At 31.9% G+C, this 18410-nt stretch overlaps 1 protein-coding gene across 1 annotated transcript; it reads right to left on the bottom strand.

The window, feature by feature from the left end:
• Nucleotides 1–2960: 2960 nt before the first annotated feature.
• LOC140060232 (sodium-dependent multivitamin transporter-like) lies at nt 2961–14144 on the bottom strand. The gene is made up of 16 exons (XM_072106357.1): nt 14084–14144; nt 13297–13462; nt 12152–12371; nt 11663–11780; nt 11485–11552; nt 10744–10898; nt 9834–9974; nt 9080–9165; nt 8930–8965; nt 8334–8386; nt 7638–7726; nt 6087–6217; nt 5663–5816; nt 5333–5435; nt 4275–4414; nt 2961–3854 (listed from the first exon to the last, which is right to left on the bottom strand). Exons 2-16 carry the CDS (start codon nt 13419–13421, stop codon nt 3773–3775), a joined length of 1701 nt encoding a protein of 566 aa, XP_071962458.1. The 5' UTR covers nt 13422–13462; nt 14084–14144; the 3' UTR covers nt 2961–3772.
• Nucleotides 14145–18410: the final 4266 nt, after the last annotated feature.

The following is an 18410-nucleotide window of genomic DNA, read 5'->3' as shown; positions in this document are numbered from 1 at the left end:
AGTAATAAATTAAATTATTATGTATCCTATGCGTTTGTCGAAAATATTTCTGACCACCATTGCTCCTGACGTAATCAAACATTAATAAGTTTAGAGAAAATTGAACAATGAAAGAATCGACGTTCAACATAAGTGCAAAACGAAGGTTTAGGAGGGCATTTGTCAAAATAAATAATTTACCCGAGCTGGAGTTGTGGCTTGGTGGTTATGATGCTTGGCTACCACTCCAAGGGTCCTGGGTTTAAGTCCCGTCACATTTTCTAAGGACAAAATTACAACTCCACTCCCAAATATTTGTAATAAGACTTTGTTTATGTAGAGCATCTTGTGTATATGTTTGTCTTGTGAACCTCTGAGGGTCCCTAATGATCAGCAATTGCTGGATGGCTCACCCTCAATAAATATGGTTAAAAAAAAGCTTTCAACAGTGCAGAAAAGTAGGGTTCAAACAGAAATACAGTAAAATAACAAACAACAACAATAATATTTGCTATATTTATTTGATTCAGTATCAAATGCAATCGTTGTAAAACTATTATTACTTGATAACATTAATAACAAAACCAATGTATATAGTAGTGTTACACATTTACGTTAATGTACCAGGATATGTCTCCGTTTTTACGGAAATGTCACTAGGCTTAGTCTACGGAGCAGTCGAGTGTCGACAACTCAGAAACACGGTGAGCGTGCGCAGAATGTCATTTAGACTCAATAGCTGCGTAGTCGCGTGACACGTAATGGAAACTAAGGGTCACTAATTCTAGATTGCTGATTTCACAAAATCGAAAATAAGGTATAGTTCGAACTTCCTTTTTATTTAAAAAACGGCACACAAAATATTTTACTGGTCCAGCCACACACTTTAGTATTGCATTTAATTTCATAAAAGAGTGTAGGAAATTGAATAAAAACAATTCTTATATATTTAATTGTTGTTGAATATGCCATTTTAATACCGGAAAAAACACCTAAATTTTCTGTCAAACAATGGTTTTTGGTTAAAATTAACTGTTTCTTTTTATAAGTGAAATCATTATTTTTGTTGATTTTTTCTACAGAGTTGAATAACTTGCTTAAAACTGCAAAATAGCCTATTCAAAGTCTGATTTCATTTATCTTTATTTTCCAGGTTTTTGGAGGACAATACATATTTAGTTTCTATAAATTTCTATTATAATTTAATCATAATTCCATGATAAAGTATCCACAAGGCTCAATGGGTTGTATGTAATCCACAATACGATTCCATTTACAAATTTTCCAACATCATTACAAAAACCATAGTAACGGTATTAAAAAAAGATTACTAATCGATCCCATTGATCCTTAGGATTAACACAGCGTTACTATAATATTATACTTAAGGTAGTAAGCAACCCAGGAGAACTGACACCGCTTATTGAAGCAACAACAAAACACACTGTTTAAAAACAATTTTTTTGGTCTTCCAAACAAAACAAAAAATAAAGTTAAAGTAAGATTTAATATAGAATCTTATTGGCTATAAACAGCTTAGCACAAAAATATGGACATATGAGGTATTGTACTCTAGGCTACATAGTGTGTAGAGGTCACGAGATATTGTTCTAACGTGTTTGTATAGAAGCACTATGACATGAATAAATATGAAAATATGTGTAAACGTACTGAATAAATTATTAATGGGAAACATGTTAAAACATACTACTGTACTACCAAAAATAATCATTTTACAACTCTCTGCTACTACTTACATTAATAATCACAATTAATTTAGTAAATATATCCTTATTAATATTATTTGCTGTTTGTAAAACGGACATAAAAAAAAACAAAGATACCATTTTTAGCTTTCAAATAAAAATTTTCTTGAAATATGAATTAAAAAAAAATTGATTTTGTAAACAAATGAATGAAAAAACAATTACATAAAAATAAATTTAATTAACTAGATTTGATAGTAATCAATTACTGAGCTTATCTATCATCTTTTTGTTGATATAAAGTTTGTGTTACACCACGTGTATATATGGTTCCTTAAAAGAACTGTTGAGTTTCTCGACGTTTCGATCAATGTACTTTGACAGTACGGTCAAATCTTCAAACAAATACTTTTTTTTATGAAATAACCATCTTTCTAAGACATTTTGTAGTCATGATCTTGTTGTTGATGTATTGTACTTCTTTTTGACTTTCAGAGCTCCCCATCAAAATTTAACGGTACGGATACACATTATATTTCCATTATTGTCATTTAAGGACATTTTGTCACAAAATGTGTAACAAATATTATAAATCATATGCCTCTCTATTTTGTTTTTCATATAGTCAGTATGTAGTAATATGTATCTATTTCCGTCTATAGAGAAATGGACAAAAAATGGACAAAATATTCTTCGCGTAAGGGAAATAAAATAACACAAAAGCGAATTTTGCATGAAAAGTCATTCTCCTTATGGTTGGAAAGGGCAGTATTATTACAATCTTTAAATTATCCCTGAGTTGGTCAAAATTCTGAAAATGCTAACGTTATTACAAATTAAAAATTATTGCCATAACCGATTATTATCGTTTGTATTTTATGAATTTGGTTGCAATAAGCAGGACATTTAATAATACCGTTTTCTAATAAACTCCCTGCTTTGAATAGCCGCCATATTCGAAAATAAACGACTCCCTTACTATAGTACATATGGCGTATATTTCAATTAAATATACAGTACGCTCCTCCCCTCCCCTCCCCCAGTCGTTTACTTGTTTCCTCAAATAAACGCCTCGTAATATTCAGCACACATTTACCACAATTATTATACTCATATTGTGTATGGTTTACTGATGTTTAAACTGTGTACAAAGGATAAAGAAGAATAAAGAACAATGTGTGCTATATTTTGTCAAATCTATATTGTGTTATAGATATTTCATATCATATTTCATTAAATATGTTACCAAGTTACAAAAAAAAAAAATTTAAATAAATAAAATAAATAAAAATGACAAACGTCCTAGGACATTAACCCATTTCAAGTAACATCCTGTGAAATGTGTACAGGTGTATCACAAAATGCAAACATTTACCATTTAGTCTTCACAGTACTACTAGGCTCATTTTACTTTAAATAAAGCAACACAAATTATGGTACCATACTTTACGGGTTTACAACACTTTGGTGTCATTGATTGGTATACTGTACATGATATGTACTTTCTTTAATTTTTTTTTTTTCCATTTTTTATTGCACAAGCTAAAAGCTTATTACCCTGGTCATTTTTTTATTATGGAAACATATTCTCATAATGCAGCTAGTGATCACCGCAAAGTTGCGTCTTGATCTAACCGGGTAACCATTTATAATTTTAAACCGGGTTGGAGAGAGGCAAACGTAAGTAAAGTGTCTTGCCTAAGGATACAAGCAATGTGAGGAGAGTTGGATTTAAACTCATGATCAGTACACTCTGTGTCACACGCCCTTACAAAAGAAAGTAAAACCGCTTCATTAGAAGTTTACAAATCCACTGCTGCACCATGGACCTATAATTAGAGGTCTATGGCTGTACCATCTACTACACATGCTGTAATATGTTTTCGGTTACACAGAGTTTTATATTACACAAGGTATATTTTAAAGTACTTTTAGTAAAATGCCATTAAAGCTTCTGATCATACCCCCTGTCCTTTGCAATACACAGTTTAGAATTATCAACAATACTAAAAAGCGTTTCTAAATTTGCATTGGCATTGCTTATTGTACTGTCTAATTTATCAAACTTACTCCCTTTCTTTGTTTTATCAAATTTCCTTTGGATTTTGATCAAGTTTTTCGAATTCCATTCGTACTCCATTTTGTTCAGTTGTCTTTTTCCGCTTTGGTCTAAAATTGTATACACATTTATCATTTTATTGAAATCAAACAATATTATAACGTTCAATGTTTTTCAATATTTATATTCATAAAAAAACACAATATATTCTGATAGAAGTATGAAAAAATGTGCTTGTTTTAAAAATTAATTAATTAGTTATCTGCACTCGGTGGATGACTCCTTGTTATTTATTTTGGTGACCTTTTGATACTATCTTTTTTTGTTCAGATTAAATCAATTTTGTACCATTTTCTATTGCAGTAATACTTACTATATACCATAAGCCCACCAAATAATATTGAATGCTACAATGGAACAATCTAGCCGTTCCACAGTGATATCGATATACAGTGCTTGACAATTGTTGATATATCTATAGAAAGAGGGCACTGTTCATTTGTGTAAGCAAAATACTTTTACAAACTTACCTTAAAAATGGCACAAGCAGTGAATGATCAACAACTTTGGCTTGTTCTGTTGAGTCAATCTTGCGGATAATTTCACTTGCTATTATTGCTATTACCACCGCTATCAACCATGTGAAGGTAGCATACCACATGAAAGACAACTGAAAGGACAAAAATCACATTATTATATTAACAAAAATATTACGGTTTAAAAAAAAAAATTGTTATGTCTTTAGGCAATGTGGCCAAGGATTACCAATAGTAAATGAATCAGTGTCCTATCCTGATACAGGGGCTATTTTGTAAACCAGTTCACCTGGGTAACCCCTACTCTTCTCGAATAATGAACTGGATTCTTTAAAGTGCACACAGGTTATAACTGTGTACACTGGACCTACGGTTTATAGTCCTTATCAAAGAAGACTTGTTCTACCACCAGAACAAGGAGCGAGTCGGCCTCGAACCCTTGCCGATGTTGTTGGCTCTTTAGGTACGGTAAACGGCGCCCCTGCCTTAACTGCTTGGCCATTTGACACACTCCAATACTTAATACTTACTAAAGTTGGTAGTTTCCATAAAATTAATTCTGTTTTCTTTACATTTCCCTCATTTTACAACAAGCAGGGAACGACGGAGAAAATATTACTTATATAGTCAACTCTGCCAATACCGGACACTTTTAAGATGGCCTAATATGTCTGGTTTTCTGGAAAGTCTGGTATTCGGAATGTGTTTTTAATGGTAAGAAAAGATTTATGGACCTTAGGAAAAGTTTTGGGAGAGTTTCTGGTTTTCAGAGAATGATAAAGTAAATAATACTTATGTTACATTATTTTACTTCTCAGTAAAAATAGCCATATATTACAGTAGAAGGAAGGGAGCCAATAAAGTGTCACATCATTACATAGGGGTAGATCATAGTATATATTGCCACTTGTTTGTTTCACTGGAAAGTGTCCTCTTAATAGGTGTCTCAAAGAAAGATGGCTCGCAATTCTGTGTTGGGCCATTGGCCCATATCGTCTTCTCTTTCCTATTGGGCTATTTGACAAATATTTAATAAAAACACTATTTCTAACCTTGAAAATTGAGAGCATGTCTGGATTGCCACTATTCACAGCAGCACCGACGCTTACAAATATACCAAAACAAAAACTAATCAGTACTCCAATTAACGTACCCCTGTAAAACAATATCCAATTATAAATTATAAAGTAACTCAACATTTTTATTAATTTATTTATTATCACATTAATTTGTTTTATCACATTTCCGAGGAATATTATTGATAAAAAATCTTGAAATTTTACAGGAATTAAACTAATTACAGATAAGCACCTAAAATTCTCTGATTTATTACAAGTAAATGCTAAAATATGTATAAAAATCTATATACTGTATAAATTCACCTTGAATTGGCCCGTTTCCAGAACATTCCTAATGTGAATGCTGCCAATAGAGGGCCTCCTGCAGCACCAAATATTGAGTTGGCCATGGTGACTAATGACCCCATCTTGGTTGCTAAGAAACCAAGGCCTACTGTAATAGCACCAAAACAAATAGCTGCAAATGAAAATAAAAAACAAAAGTTTGAAAGAATAATACCGATAATTGAATGATGTTCTAGATAATGTGGAGTCCCATTTAGCATTAACTTAAATCAGACGTTCCAACCCTCCTGTTTTCTCCGGGAGCCTTGCAAGTTTTCATCAATTCTCCTGAATATCATCAAAATCTCGGTTTGAAATACATTAAAATGTATCAAATTTGTAAACATCCCAAACTTGTTAACTTGAAGGTTCGAACGTCTGCTAAAATACAACTTCTACTTACTTAAAATTTTTGAAATTCTTGTATCCGTTGCATCGGTAACATCAAGGTTGGGAATGAACTTCCGTCTGAATGGTTTGATGACATCTTCTAGCGTTACAGCAATCATTGCATTAAGACCTGATGACACAGTACTGAAAAAAAAAACCATTTTATAGTCAACTCTCCAACCGGACTCTCTGAAAACTAGAAACTCCTCCAAAACCAGACTTTTCTTGAGGACCATTAAAACAAATTCCGAATACAAGACTTTGCAGAAAACCAGACATATTAACCCAGACCAAGTGCCCGGTATTGGGAAAGTTATTCACATGTATTGTTATGGTTTTTTTCACGCTGCTGCTCTAGCCCGCTACGTCCCATTAGGACTACTCAATCATAATAATAATAATACCACATTTATATAGCGCCCTTTTCATGAGTAATCATGCTCAAAGGCGCTTTACAAGGATTATTACCCCAGTATTTTTTGGGATCAAACACGTATGGAAACATACTCCCATAATGCAGCCGGTAACCAGCGCAAAGTTGTGTCTAGATCTAACTGGGTACCCATTTATACACCTGGGTGGAGAGAGGCAACGTAAGTAAAGTATCTTGCCTACGGATACAAGCAATGCGGCGAGAGTTGGATTCGAACCTAGGTCTGACGATCGGTAGTCCAACGTCCAACACACTGCGCCACACGCCCAGGTACTTGGGAAGCTAAATCAGAAGCTAAAGCAAGCAGCAGTTATAGTTCTAAGGACAGTTTTGCGAAAATGGAAACTCCACTATAATTTATTGATTCCAGCTGCTACAGTAGACCCAAAAAAACGTCTGGGAAAGGAGTCTATTAGGACATTTCATGCTAAATTACAAATCCCAAAGCATTTCTGGTATATTCACTGTCAGATATTCATTGAATTATTATCGAAACAGTCCATTAAAGTTTGTGTTTGTAACACTTGAAATATCTATGGTGATGAAGTGACCCCCAGACTTGACCATAGGAATAAAATTAACTAAAGTGACAGAAATTGAGTATTCACCTCTGTAACAAAAAAATAATATTTATTCACATATAAAAAGAGAAAAGAAACCCAAGAACCATTGTCTGACAGACAATTTAAGTATTTGTTGCTTTAAATTACATTTTTTTCAGGTAAAATAACTATTATGTGACAATAAAATGACACATTCAAAAACATTTGAAATAAAAAATATTTTTTAATAAGCGAGCAGCGTTTTTTGTAAGAAATATTTCTTGTCTATTTTGTACTGTATGTCATATAATTTACATATTTCTGTTTCTGTTTTATATACAATTTTGAGTATGTTGTTATGCTCTTAATTGTTGCTGCTTAGGCTTTTGTAAAAAAAAACCCAATTAATTTAGCATTATGGTTTCTAAGAATATTTGCTTTACCTATTTGGTTTGTGTTTTTATATGTAATGTGAAAAGATACTGAGATATATATCTAGTTGAGTAATTGAAAAGAAATCAAAACTATAATTTATTATTATTATAACTGTAAAACATAACAGTGCGAAAAGACCTGAGAATCCACAAACCTGAGAGTTCCTGACCACAAACAGGCAATAAAAAGTCCCTGGAAGGCTGGAATGTGACCAAATTGCTCACTAATAAAATATACCATTATCTGCAAGATAGATATATTACATTTATATTAAATAATAACTGAAAATTTATATACCACTGGTATCCTCCACCCAAGTGGTGCTATGTGCAATAAAAACTTGTAAAAACTTCAGCATATGGTGATAATTTATGATTATATTTATAAAATCAGAACGAAAATGATAAAGATTTTTTTAATAATAATTTGTGATACTAGACGTACCATTTATTTTGTATCAACAGCATATATAAATATATATAATAATAATGAATGGAAAACATGGTATTTGATACAAAATGGGTTATGCAACGAGCCAAAGCTCTTAAACACATTGCCCTTTAAATTATATCTAATTAGCAAAAACAATAAAAGTAAAAATATCAAATAGAAATAAAAAGTAACAAAAGTGAACTCTACATTAGTGACTATTTATTTATTAACAGTTCTTTGGCAGCATATTGCATGCACAACTAAGTGTACACAAAAAAAAAAAAACACACAAATATTTTATTATTAAAATAAAAAATATATAATCTAGTAATTACATAGAAAATAAAGAAATTAATAACTAAACAATGTTACCTTGGTCCACTTAACCTTTTATTTAAATATCCAGAATAAAACTAACCTGATCAGATTTAGATATATTTGGCCCTCCAGTCACAAGATCTACTGTAGAATCTGTAAAATAATATTAACATTAAAATTAAGACCTTCATAAAAATGGATCTACAAACAATTACTTTATCACATTGTATTATAAATATTACAACACTCAGTAGGAGATGGATTTTAGAATATAATTTTGTGAGGTGGTTTCCCGAATGATCGTAAAATCAAAACGGTACTGGGTATGACCAACTAGCGTTATTGTCACCAACTAGTCATCCATTCATAGAAGTACTGATGTAGTAGCCTATCTGTACGGTGACCATAGGATGTGACCCGAGACATGACTAACTATGACTTTTAGTTGATAGAAGATTGAAAACATTTTGTTAAGAAGAGTTGTACTGTATGTGGATGTTTATTGAAATTATGTCAATAATGATAACACACTAGGCAAATAAATAGTAATGTTTGTTAGTAAAAATAATTTTGAGTTAATAAGAATAAGATATAAGGAAGAAAAGCAAAGAGACTATGGAGCGGCTATTCCTGAATATACAATACTAAGTATCGTAGTTTTAAATTATACATTATGTTTGTTTCAATATAACTTACTTATTATATCTGTTGAATTTTCAAAGTCCATATTATCTGCAAATTGAGGATAAAAATAAAATTATGCATTGTCTTGTGGTTCTAAATATATTATACAAGGTAATTTATGCGTTGTTTTTTTATCGAGTAAAACATCTTGGTTTTTCTTACCATCATAAAATGTATAAAGTATAAGTCCTTGGTAACCCACAAACAATATTATTAATGTTACCATGGGGATATTTAAAAGAACTGACCTGAAAAGAAAAAGATAGTTTAATCTTCAATTGTACCTTACTTGTATATAAATCAAAATAGCGCAAAAAATGAAGCCTATTGTACTGTACAATTTGTAATTAGTTATGTAAGCTAGCTATTTCATGAAGATGAGAGCGCTGTGGACTTAGATGTTACACCTTTTCAAAAACATTCCTCTCCCCTCACATCGTGTCATCGGCAGCCAACTACGGCGCCATTACTGTCCACGACAGTGTGTGTGTGTGAACTAGCACACCAAGGTAACCCCCCACTCGTCTCGAAAGATGTACTAGGTTCTTTAAAGTGCACACGAGCAATATGAATACACTGAACCTACAGTTTGTAGTCTTTATCCGAGAAGACTTGTAAGAAAATTTTATGTACATATGAACTAACTGACCTTAAAAAGAAGTTTGTACTAGCTATAAGATAACTTTACAATAAGCAGATAAGAGCCTACTGTAACCTATAACCTTTGACCTTAAAAGGAAGTTAATACTAGATTAAAAATGTCTTAAAGTGCATTGAAGCATTACAATCAGCCAAAATGACCACCTACTGTTGCGCTGATCTTGGCACAATATAGGCTACACTTTGTGGTTAATGAATGGTGACATTTTATTCCGCACCAATAAAATATAAAACAAAGTATATAAAATGAGATTACACTTGAGCATCCTTGACCGTTCGTGCAGTTAGAAACCTCTGTACAGCAGTTTGGCTTATTGCCCATAGAGGCATCGCATTCATCCAACCACCAATCGTTAACGATAAGAAAGACATTCTAGCTGTCAAGTCAACTGGAAATCTAATTGTGTAAATAAAAAAAATAATTTTCGTGATTTATCGATGGTATTTTTTTTTTTAACCATATTTAATGAGGGTGCTTTACACCATAGATCCATCCAGAAATTACTGATCATTAGGGATCCACAGAGGTTTACAAGACAAACATACACAAGATGTCTTATTACAACTCTTTGGTAGTAGAGTTTTATTTTTTGTCCTTAGAAAAAATCCTGACATGTGACGGGACCCTTAAAGTGGTAGCCAAGCATCATAACCACCAAGCCACAACTCCACAATGAATGTGGTATTTTGTAAAAAAAAATGTGAAAAGTCTGGTTTTGGGAAGTTGTAAGTATAGGAGAGTTAATCGACTGTACCACAGGTTAATAATTAAAATAAGATATTTTTGTATATTTAAAGGACAACTTGACCGAGGACCATATTTTTTCAACGTATTAGGGATGTACATATGATTTCAGAACAATCGCAAGATTAAAGACACGACACACGCGCTCGCCGTACAGCCGTCACCATAAATTGCTGTGACGTCACAGGTGCATCACAAAATCTACTTAATGAGTCCAGATAAGCAAAAAAAATCAACAGTTATATTTTTTACGATATATTTACAAAGTGTGTTTACTAGAAATTTTCAAGATTTGCCAGACTTTGCTAGAAAACTCATGATGGCGATATCCTTAATCTCGCGATTGTTCTGAAATCATATGTACATCCCTAATACGTTGTTAAAATAAAATCAAGTTGCCCTTCAATGCAAATTAGCTTACTGTAGTAGATCTAGTCGACCAGCATCCATGTTTGATTCTATAACATGATCGATTCCTCCAGCTTTTAATGTACCAACAATCACTACCAGCATAGTAGTACCAAATATGACAAGAAACATAAACACATCTGTCCATATTACAGCTTTCATACCACCCTATAAGGGAATTCAGTAAATTCAATTAAGCGTGGTTCCCACTAGAACATAACGACGTATCGACACAAAGTGCTGTATTGCATAATCACAAGTGGGAACCGACGACACCGCTACGGGAAATCAAATCAGTTTGATTTCACGCAACAACGCAAGGAAAAGAACGCTGGAAAACATAGTTCAGCGCATACTCAAAAGAACGCGCTGTACTCTCAATGTCCATGCTAACGTTGACGCGCAACAAGCAGGTTTGATTTCACGCAGGCGGGGGTAAACACAATTACTGAAAGGGCAATTTGTTACGTTGCGTCATGTTCCGTCACTAGTGGAAACCACGCTTTAGGATACAAACTGATGTAAATAGGGGTTGTTAAGGGACACTTTTTATTTAATGTAGAAGTTTATGAAAGTGTGTGTGATTATCTCTCCACCCCCTCCCCCATCCCCCAGTAAAAAATATCTAAATAAGCATATCAATGTTAAGAAATAAAACATTGTAGTTGTAACTGCAGTAATTGCAGTAGATTAACAGTATCTTTGACTGTATTTGTAAATTTACTGTTTAAATAAAGAAATTTTTTAAACTTACTAAAGTTGTATAGAAAGTGCAAACGATACCACCAATCAGGATTGTCTTCCAAAATTCAAAATTTGTTACTGAAATATAATTAATGAAAACATGTAATTTACGTTTTCTATTAAAACATTCTGGCTTAATGTCCATTTCTGAAGGACCAGTCTGAAGTAAATAAACTTTGAATACTTACCAGCCTCAACAGCCAAAGCAGGTGTAAATAAAACTATTGCCATGTAAAAGGCAGTTTGAAACATGAATATGCTAGCGCCAAGAATCTGAAGAGGTGTTCCAAAACGGTGATAAAGATACTGTAGACAGAAATTGAAAATGCATGGTTTAAAATCTTGTTTTTTAAAATTCATACACAACTATATAAAGTAGTTTAAAATAATTTCAGCTACTGTAGGTGAACAAACAATTGCAGAGTTGAGATAAAATTTATAAATATTGAAGAAATAAAATCAGTTAAATAAACAGGCATGAACAAATGATTAGGACATGAAATGGGGGCTAGCTAAATATAAAAAAGGTATCAAACGAACCAATCCCTACCCCAGAAAAAACAAGAAAACCCTCTAAAATAACATCAAATCTTGAATGCAATTTAACAAAATCTAAAATGCCATTTAAGCAGGAAAAGTATCATGCCTGAATAAAATAAATTATGTAGAAATGTTACCTGATAGGCACTTGTTATCTTAAGGCCATGGAATACAGGAATAAAAATGAAAGCAATGGTTGGATAAAGCAAAATATGACAACAGACAAACATCATATATTGACCGCCATTGGTGTATATCTCGGCCGGGGTCCCAAGCAGCGTGACGGGAGAGATGAACGATGCTAGTAATGTCATGGCTATTGGTAAACTAAACATGCTGCGATCCGCAACTAAAAACCTAGAAAATGTGTGAATGAGTAAATGATGGATTATTGATACATTTATACAGTTTATTAAATAAATAATAATGTGTACAAACATGAGAAGAATGAATGAAATATAATACTATAAAACGATTGTTTAATAGTACTATTGCATGCCATGTGACCCACATTCATCCAATCAAATGACAGGAATTTATTTATGTGATATAGATATAATACAAAATATAGACTTTGCATAGTAAAGCTATTGTTACATGAATTAATCCCAAAAATAATTGCAGGTCTAATAGTTAGCAGGATATACTGATGATGACTCATTGTCAATACTATACTTCTGAAGTGGACAAACCATGGCATGGAAAAACAGGCACCAAAAACAAAATATTTAAAAACTAGACAAAACAAACAATGATTTTAATAACAGTGCAAATAATTTGATTGGTAAACAGACATGATTAAGCACCATTGCAGGAAAAAAATGTTTAAATTGCAATTTCTTTTGATAAAATGCAATAAGTTCTGCGCACTGTTAACAAATCCAAGATATTAAAGTACATTAATAAAGTATCAATTTTAAATTCCATGGACCTTGATAAAGATGTATTGTCCATCTGAAAAAATAATTTTTTAAATGTTTTTGTTTTATATGCCGTTTTAATGTCACATAATAGTTATTCACTTTGACCAAAGACTGGATCAAAAAACTAAAATTATTTTCCTGAAAAAAATGTAATTTAAAGCAAAATATTCCCACATTGTCCATCAGACAATGGTTATTTGTTAAAATTTACATTTTTTTTAAACTGGGATTTTAGTTTATTTTCTACAAAAGGATTAATTTTATTAAAACTGCGAAATGGCCTATTCAAAAACTTGTTTTGATTAATCTTCATTATTATTATTAGTGCCAAGTTTCAGCACTGTAAACCAGAAACTTACTGTGATGTTGTCTGTTGTCCACCATTAACAAAGCCGTGGTAGATGCCCGTTATTACTGCTATTGCCAGAACAACACCAATGACTAAATAGTCAAGAACACCTATAGGGTTTGTCACAAGAGTCATTATCCTTCTGTCTGTCTTTCTTTCTTGATACTGCTTTATGCCTACAACATAAGCATAGATAATAACAAATAAATTAAATTTTGTTATTTTTGTTCTTTCTTTATGGCATAGGTTAGGGGTATATATATCCGTGTGCATGGCAAATTCGGATGCCCTAATAAATGTTACTGGTATAAATGTTGATGATGGTGTAAACAGTGGTATTTCATTAAACATACAGTGTAGAGTATATTAGTAGTACTGTAGATAGTACCACCCACCTACCAGCATAATAATGTAATTGTTGTATATGCCTTTATTTATTTATATTTATGTAAAGAAATGCTAATGAATCCCAAGCATGGCAAAAGCATGCTTCGTAAATGGTACTGTATGGCGTACATTATAGCTCAATGGAGAGAGTGTGATATGATAATATCTAACTATAAAGCTAAGCTGAGCCTACCTAGAGCTAGGCCAACTCGCACCTTCCTTGTCACTCGATCAGACAGCACTATCTTGATCTCTTCTCCCCCGACCGAGGTAGGCGCGCCTACATAAATACTAATTAAATAGTAGGCCTAGCCTAGCCTAGAATTATTTGCCTGGCTGTTAATATATTTTCTATGTCTACTAAATACTACCAAACGTCAATATGTTATTATTGTCAAAATAGTACTTACACAATACAACAGAATTCAATTCAATTATAAACCCGACATTTGTGTCTTCACACGCATGCGACACAACAATGATAACACGTTTTTACGGTTTTCAATCTATAACAAAAATAGTATTTGAACAGCACATGCGCACAGGAGTGGAACCGTAAAAATTGCTGAATTAACAGAAAATTTGACCAATCAAAAGACGTATTTCAACTAACCATTCATCAATAGCAATGACGATTCGGATTTAATTTTACTTGCCAAGTTAAAATGGAAATAGTGTGAGAGTACATTTTCATACATTACATTCTAAAATGTATATTAATACGTTTTTTTTATTACTATATAAAAAATATTTGGCGCTAGTTCCGTTTCGCACCTGTTTTTATTTCGACTTCCTTTTGACTCCAAATTGTTAAGCAGCTTATTGTGAATACCACACCTTAAAATTGGGCCTCATAAGTACTTTTATGAAGAAGAATCACATAAAAAGTAACAAATAAATCCTTAAATTGATGATTTTACAGACATGTTTCTCGCATACCGTTCGCCGCGAATTTAGCATACTCGAAGTTCAATATTTTCCTTTCTATGGAGCGCCAAAAGAGCAACAACAATAGATGGTTAAAACCTCAGTGGAATGCGTCTTCTTTTAATGCATTTATTATTGAAATACACGTTTAATTGTAATATATTTTGTCAATAAAAATGCTGTAACATTTTACTGCTAATAATTTGCTGTTTTCAAATAGCAACCAACCTAAGAGTAAGACTAAGACTAAGAGGCATATTATTTAGATTAAGGTATACCCCTACATACAGTACATGTAATATGATGATGAATTTGTCGATTTTCATTCCTAACTAAAAGCTCCTGAAAAAACCATGTACAGTATCAACAGTAATATTTTTGTTGCATTGACAAAATATGATAAAATTGAACGTAATTTTCACCAATAAATGCATTAAATATACACAATTTACTGAGTTTTTAGCCCTCTATTATGATTGCTCTTTTGGCGCTCCATAGAAACAACAACATTGAACATCGAGTATGCGAAATTCACGAACCGATGTGCGAGAAACACGTCTGTAAATTCATCAATTTAAAGGATTTATATTTTACTTTTTGTGTGATCTCCTTCGTAAAAGTATTAAAGAGGCTTAATTCTAAGGTGTGGTACTCACGATAAAGTTACTTAACCAATTTTGAGTCGAAATAAACGACAGGTGCGAAACGGAACTAGCGCCAAATATTTAAACACACTTGAGACACTTGAGGGGGAGATAGGACAGAAGCTAGCAACTACAGACCCATATCAATTTTATTTACCGATTCTTTCTAAAATTATCGAGAGGGTTGTAGGCCTATTTGATCAGGTCTATCAATTTATTAACTCCAAAAATATGATTTATGCTTACCAATCAGGATTTCGTCCTAATTTCTCTGTATCTAATATTATTAAATATTACAGAAGATTGGATAAATGATATTGATTGTGGGAAGTATATTGGTTTTGTCATGCTTGATCTGAAAAAGCTTTTGATACGGTAGACCCTACCATACTTATAGACAAGCTTAAATGATTTAACTTAGATGTCTCTATTATAAATGGTTTAAAGACTGTCTTTGTGATCGTACGCACTTAACACAAGTAAATGGTGTCCGATCAGATAAATGCTATAGTAATTGTGGAATCCCCCAAGGATCAATTTTGGGACCACTCTTATTTATACTTTATGTAAATGATCTACCAAAGTATGTAAATAGTGTACAGATTAGTATGTATGCTCTTTACTTTGCATCTTCTGATATAAATGAAGTACTTGCAAAAATTAATGAAGATTTAAAAAAAATCAAATCATGGCTAGCAAGTAACAAGCTTAGTCTAAATGTAAATAAAACTCAGTGTATGCTTATAGGAACACAACAAAGGCTTGCAAAATTAGCAAACATTGATCTAAATTTAAACATAGACAATGTGTTGTTATTGATGAATATTTACTGTGGGATAAACAAATAGATAATGTTAAAAGTAAAGTATTGCCAGGCTTGTACTACTTAAAAAAATCTTCAAATCTTGTCCCAAAACATGTATCTTGCTTAATGTATAATAGTATTATCTCTCCGAAGTTTAACTATTGTAATATTGTGTGGGGCAGATCAAATAAAAAAAAATACTAATAAACTACAAATGCTACAAAACAGAGCAGCTAAAATTATTACAAAAACAAGGAAATACGACTCAAGTACACATGCCCTGCAAAACTTAAACTGGATAAATCTTAATACTCAACTACATAATAATGAAGCCAAAATGTTATATAAAATATTCCATAATCAAGCACCACCATCTAAACGAACTATTTACACCCAAACTAGACACATACAATACAAGATCAAAGGATGTATTAAAATTGGATAAACCCAAAACAGAATATATAAAAAAAAGTTTTTCATATCATGGTGCTAGTTTATGGAATACTCTAAAAAAACCAATGCAAAATGCCACAAATTTAAATACCTTTAAAAAATTATTGGTGTGATTTATTATTTATTTTGTACTCTTAGCATAAATGTAATTAAGGTTTCTGTTCATATATTTTTGTTCTCTAATTTGTTATTTTTAAAATTTGTTATTTTTAAATGTGTAATGTACTACTGTTAGTTGATCACGGCCTTGTAGAAGAACACCTTTATGGTGACACAAGCTTTTCCGTGTTAAAATAAAGTATTTATTATTATTATTATTATTATATAATAATTTTAAAACAATTAATATTTAAAAACAGACATAAAATACCATCAAAAATACTACAAACTAACATTAGGCTACTTGAGGGAATTATGTGTAGAAATGTATCAATTAGTCATAATATTACCTATTTCTGGTGGTATAGCTGGATGATGATGAGGGTATTGCTTTATTTATGGCAGGATTGGGTCACAAATGAATATTCATTTTTTTAGGCCTACCACTACCAGCACATGATACGTAAGGAAAATATAAGGAAAAACAGAATAAGAAAAACAAGTCGATTAAAAGGAAACATAAAAACTAAAAATGATGGATATTTAACGAGAAAACTGAAATATAAAAGTATAATACTGACTTAAATAATAAAATTAGCTACGAATAACCAGTCTTCATAATGTAACTTAGTCAATAGTTGTTGTGACTCTAATACTGTAGTACCAATGGGTTATTATTATAGATTGACTTATAAGGTGGGTTACTATTACCGTAGAAGGGGGGTTACTATTAGAATGTGGGTTACTATTAGAAGATTTACGGTATATCGACATAAGTGGGATGTTTGATATCCAGCGCGTCGCGATTGGTGGTCCATTACTTTTGCGCTGCGCTTACGCACCACCAATCAAGAGAGATATTTCGGATGATTATCCATGTCAAGGTCAAGCTTTCCTGTGATAAGTTGTATTTTTTTATTTATTTATTTGGAATTACACCTTTAGATCGGTGTCACACTTAGCACAAAGGTGCATCCTTTACAATAACAATATAAAATATAACAATTAACAGAAAAGTAAAAAGGCAAAAGCAACTATCAACCCCTATCGACCCCCCTCCCAATTTACATCGATACATACAGTAGATCATAATCATTATTTTACACAAATGAATACAAAACAAAATATAGTAAAAGTGTATTAAATAAATTCACCTGACTAAACACAGGTTATTACGTAAACCCGCCAACCCCCCTCACCCACTCCTTTTCAATTTACTTAATGTATATAACATAGTTATTGAGTCATGGAATTCAGTGAATCATTTCGAAATTTCCATGCTTGTTTTAGGTATCTTTTGCAAAAACTATCAACAATATTTTCACACTCTTCATCAATTAAATTATCTGAGTATCCGAAAATATATTTAAGTTTTGTCATTTTCATGAGAAGTATAAAAAGTATCAAACATATCTTTGCTGCCATTTCTATACATATCCACATATAAATTAAATAATTCCTGATTACGTATATTATTTAAAGCTGAACAATTAAGGATGAAATGATGGATGTCTTCGTTTCAATTTGTACCGCATAATTTACATTTTTTATTATTATCAATATTCCAATTTGCAGTTCTATCATTCAAAGGTAGAGTATTTGAACGAGCTTTAAATTTTAATGCAGCACCTTTAAAATTAGTTTTATCAATTAAGTAGTTTTCAAGTCCATGTTTTGATTTTAATGTTTCATAAGTATGTTACTGAGTGAGTCGTCATTTTGTTAATCTACAAACAGTGGATTCGTTCAAAAAATTTAAAATGATATTTGTTTAAAAACTTTTAAAAAATCCATAAAGATTCAAATAAA

This window comes from Antedon mediterranea, chromosome 10 (assembly GCF_964355755.1).
Source record: "Antedon mediterranea chromosome 10, ecAntMedi1.1, whole genome shotgun sequence".
Lineage (NCBI taxonomy): Eukaryota > Metazoa > Echinodermata > Crinoidea > Comatulida > Antedonidae > Antedon > Antedon mediterranea.
Note: the sequence above shows the minus strand (reverse complement) of the source record. Positions and strands in the feature narration are given on the sequence as shown.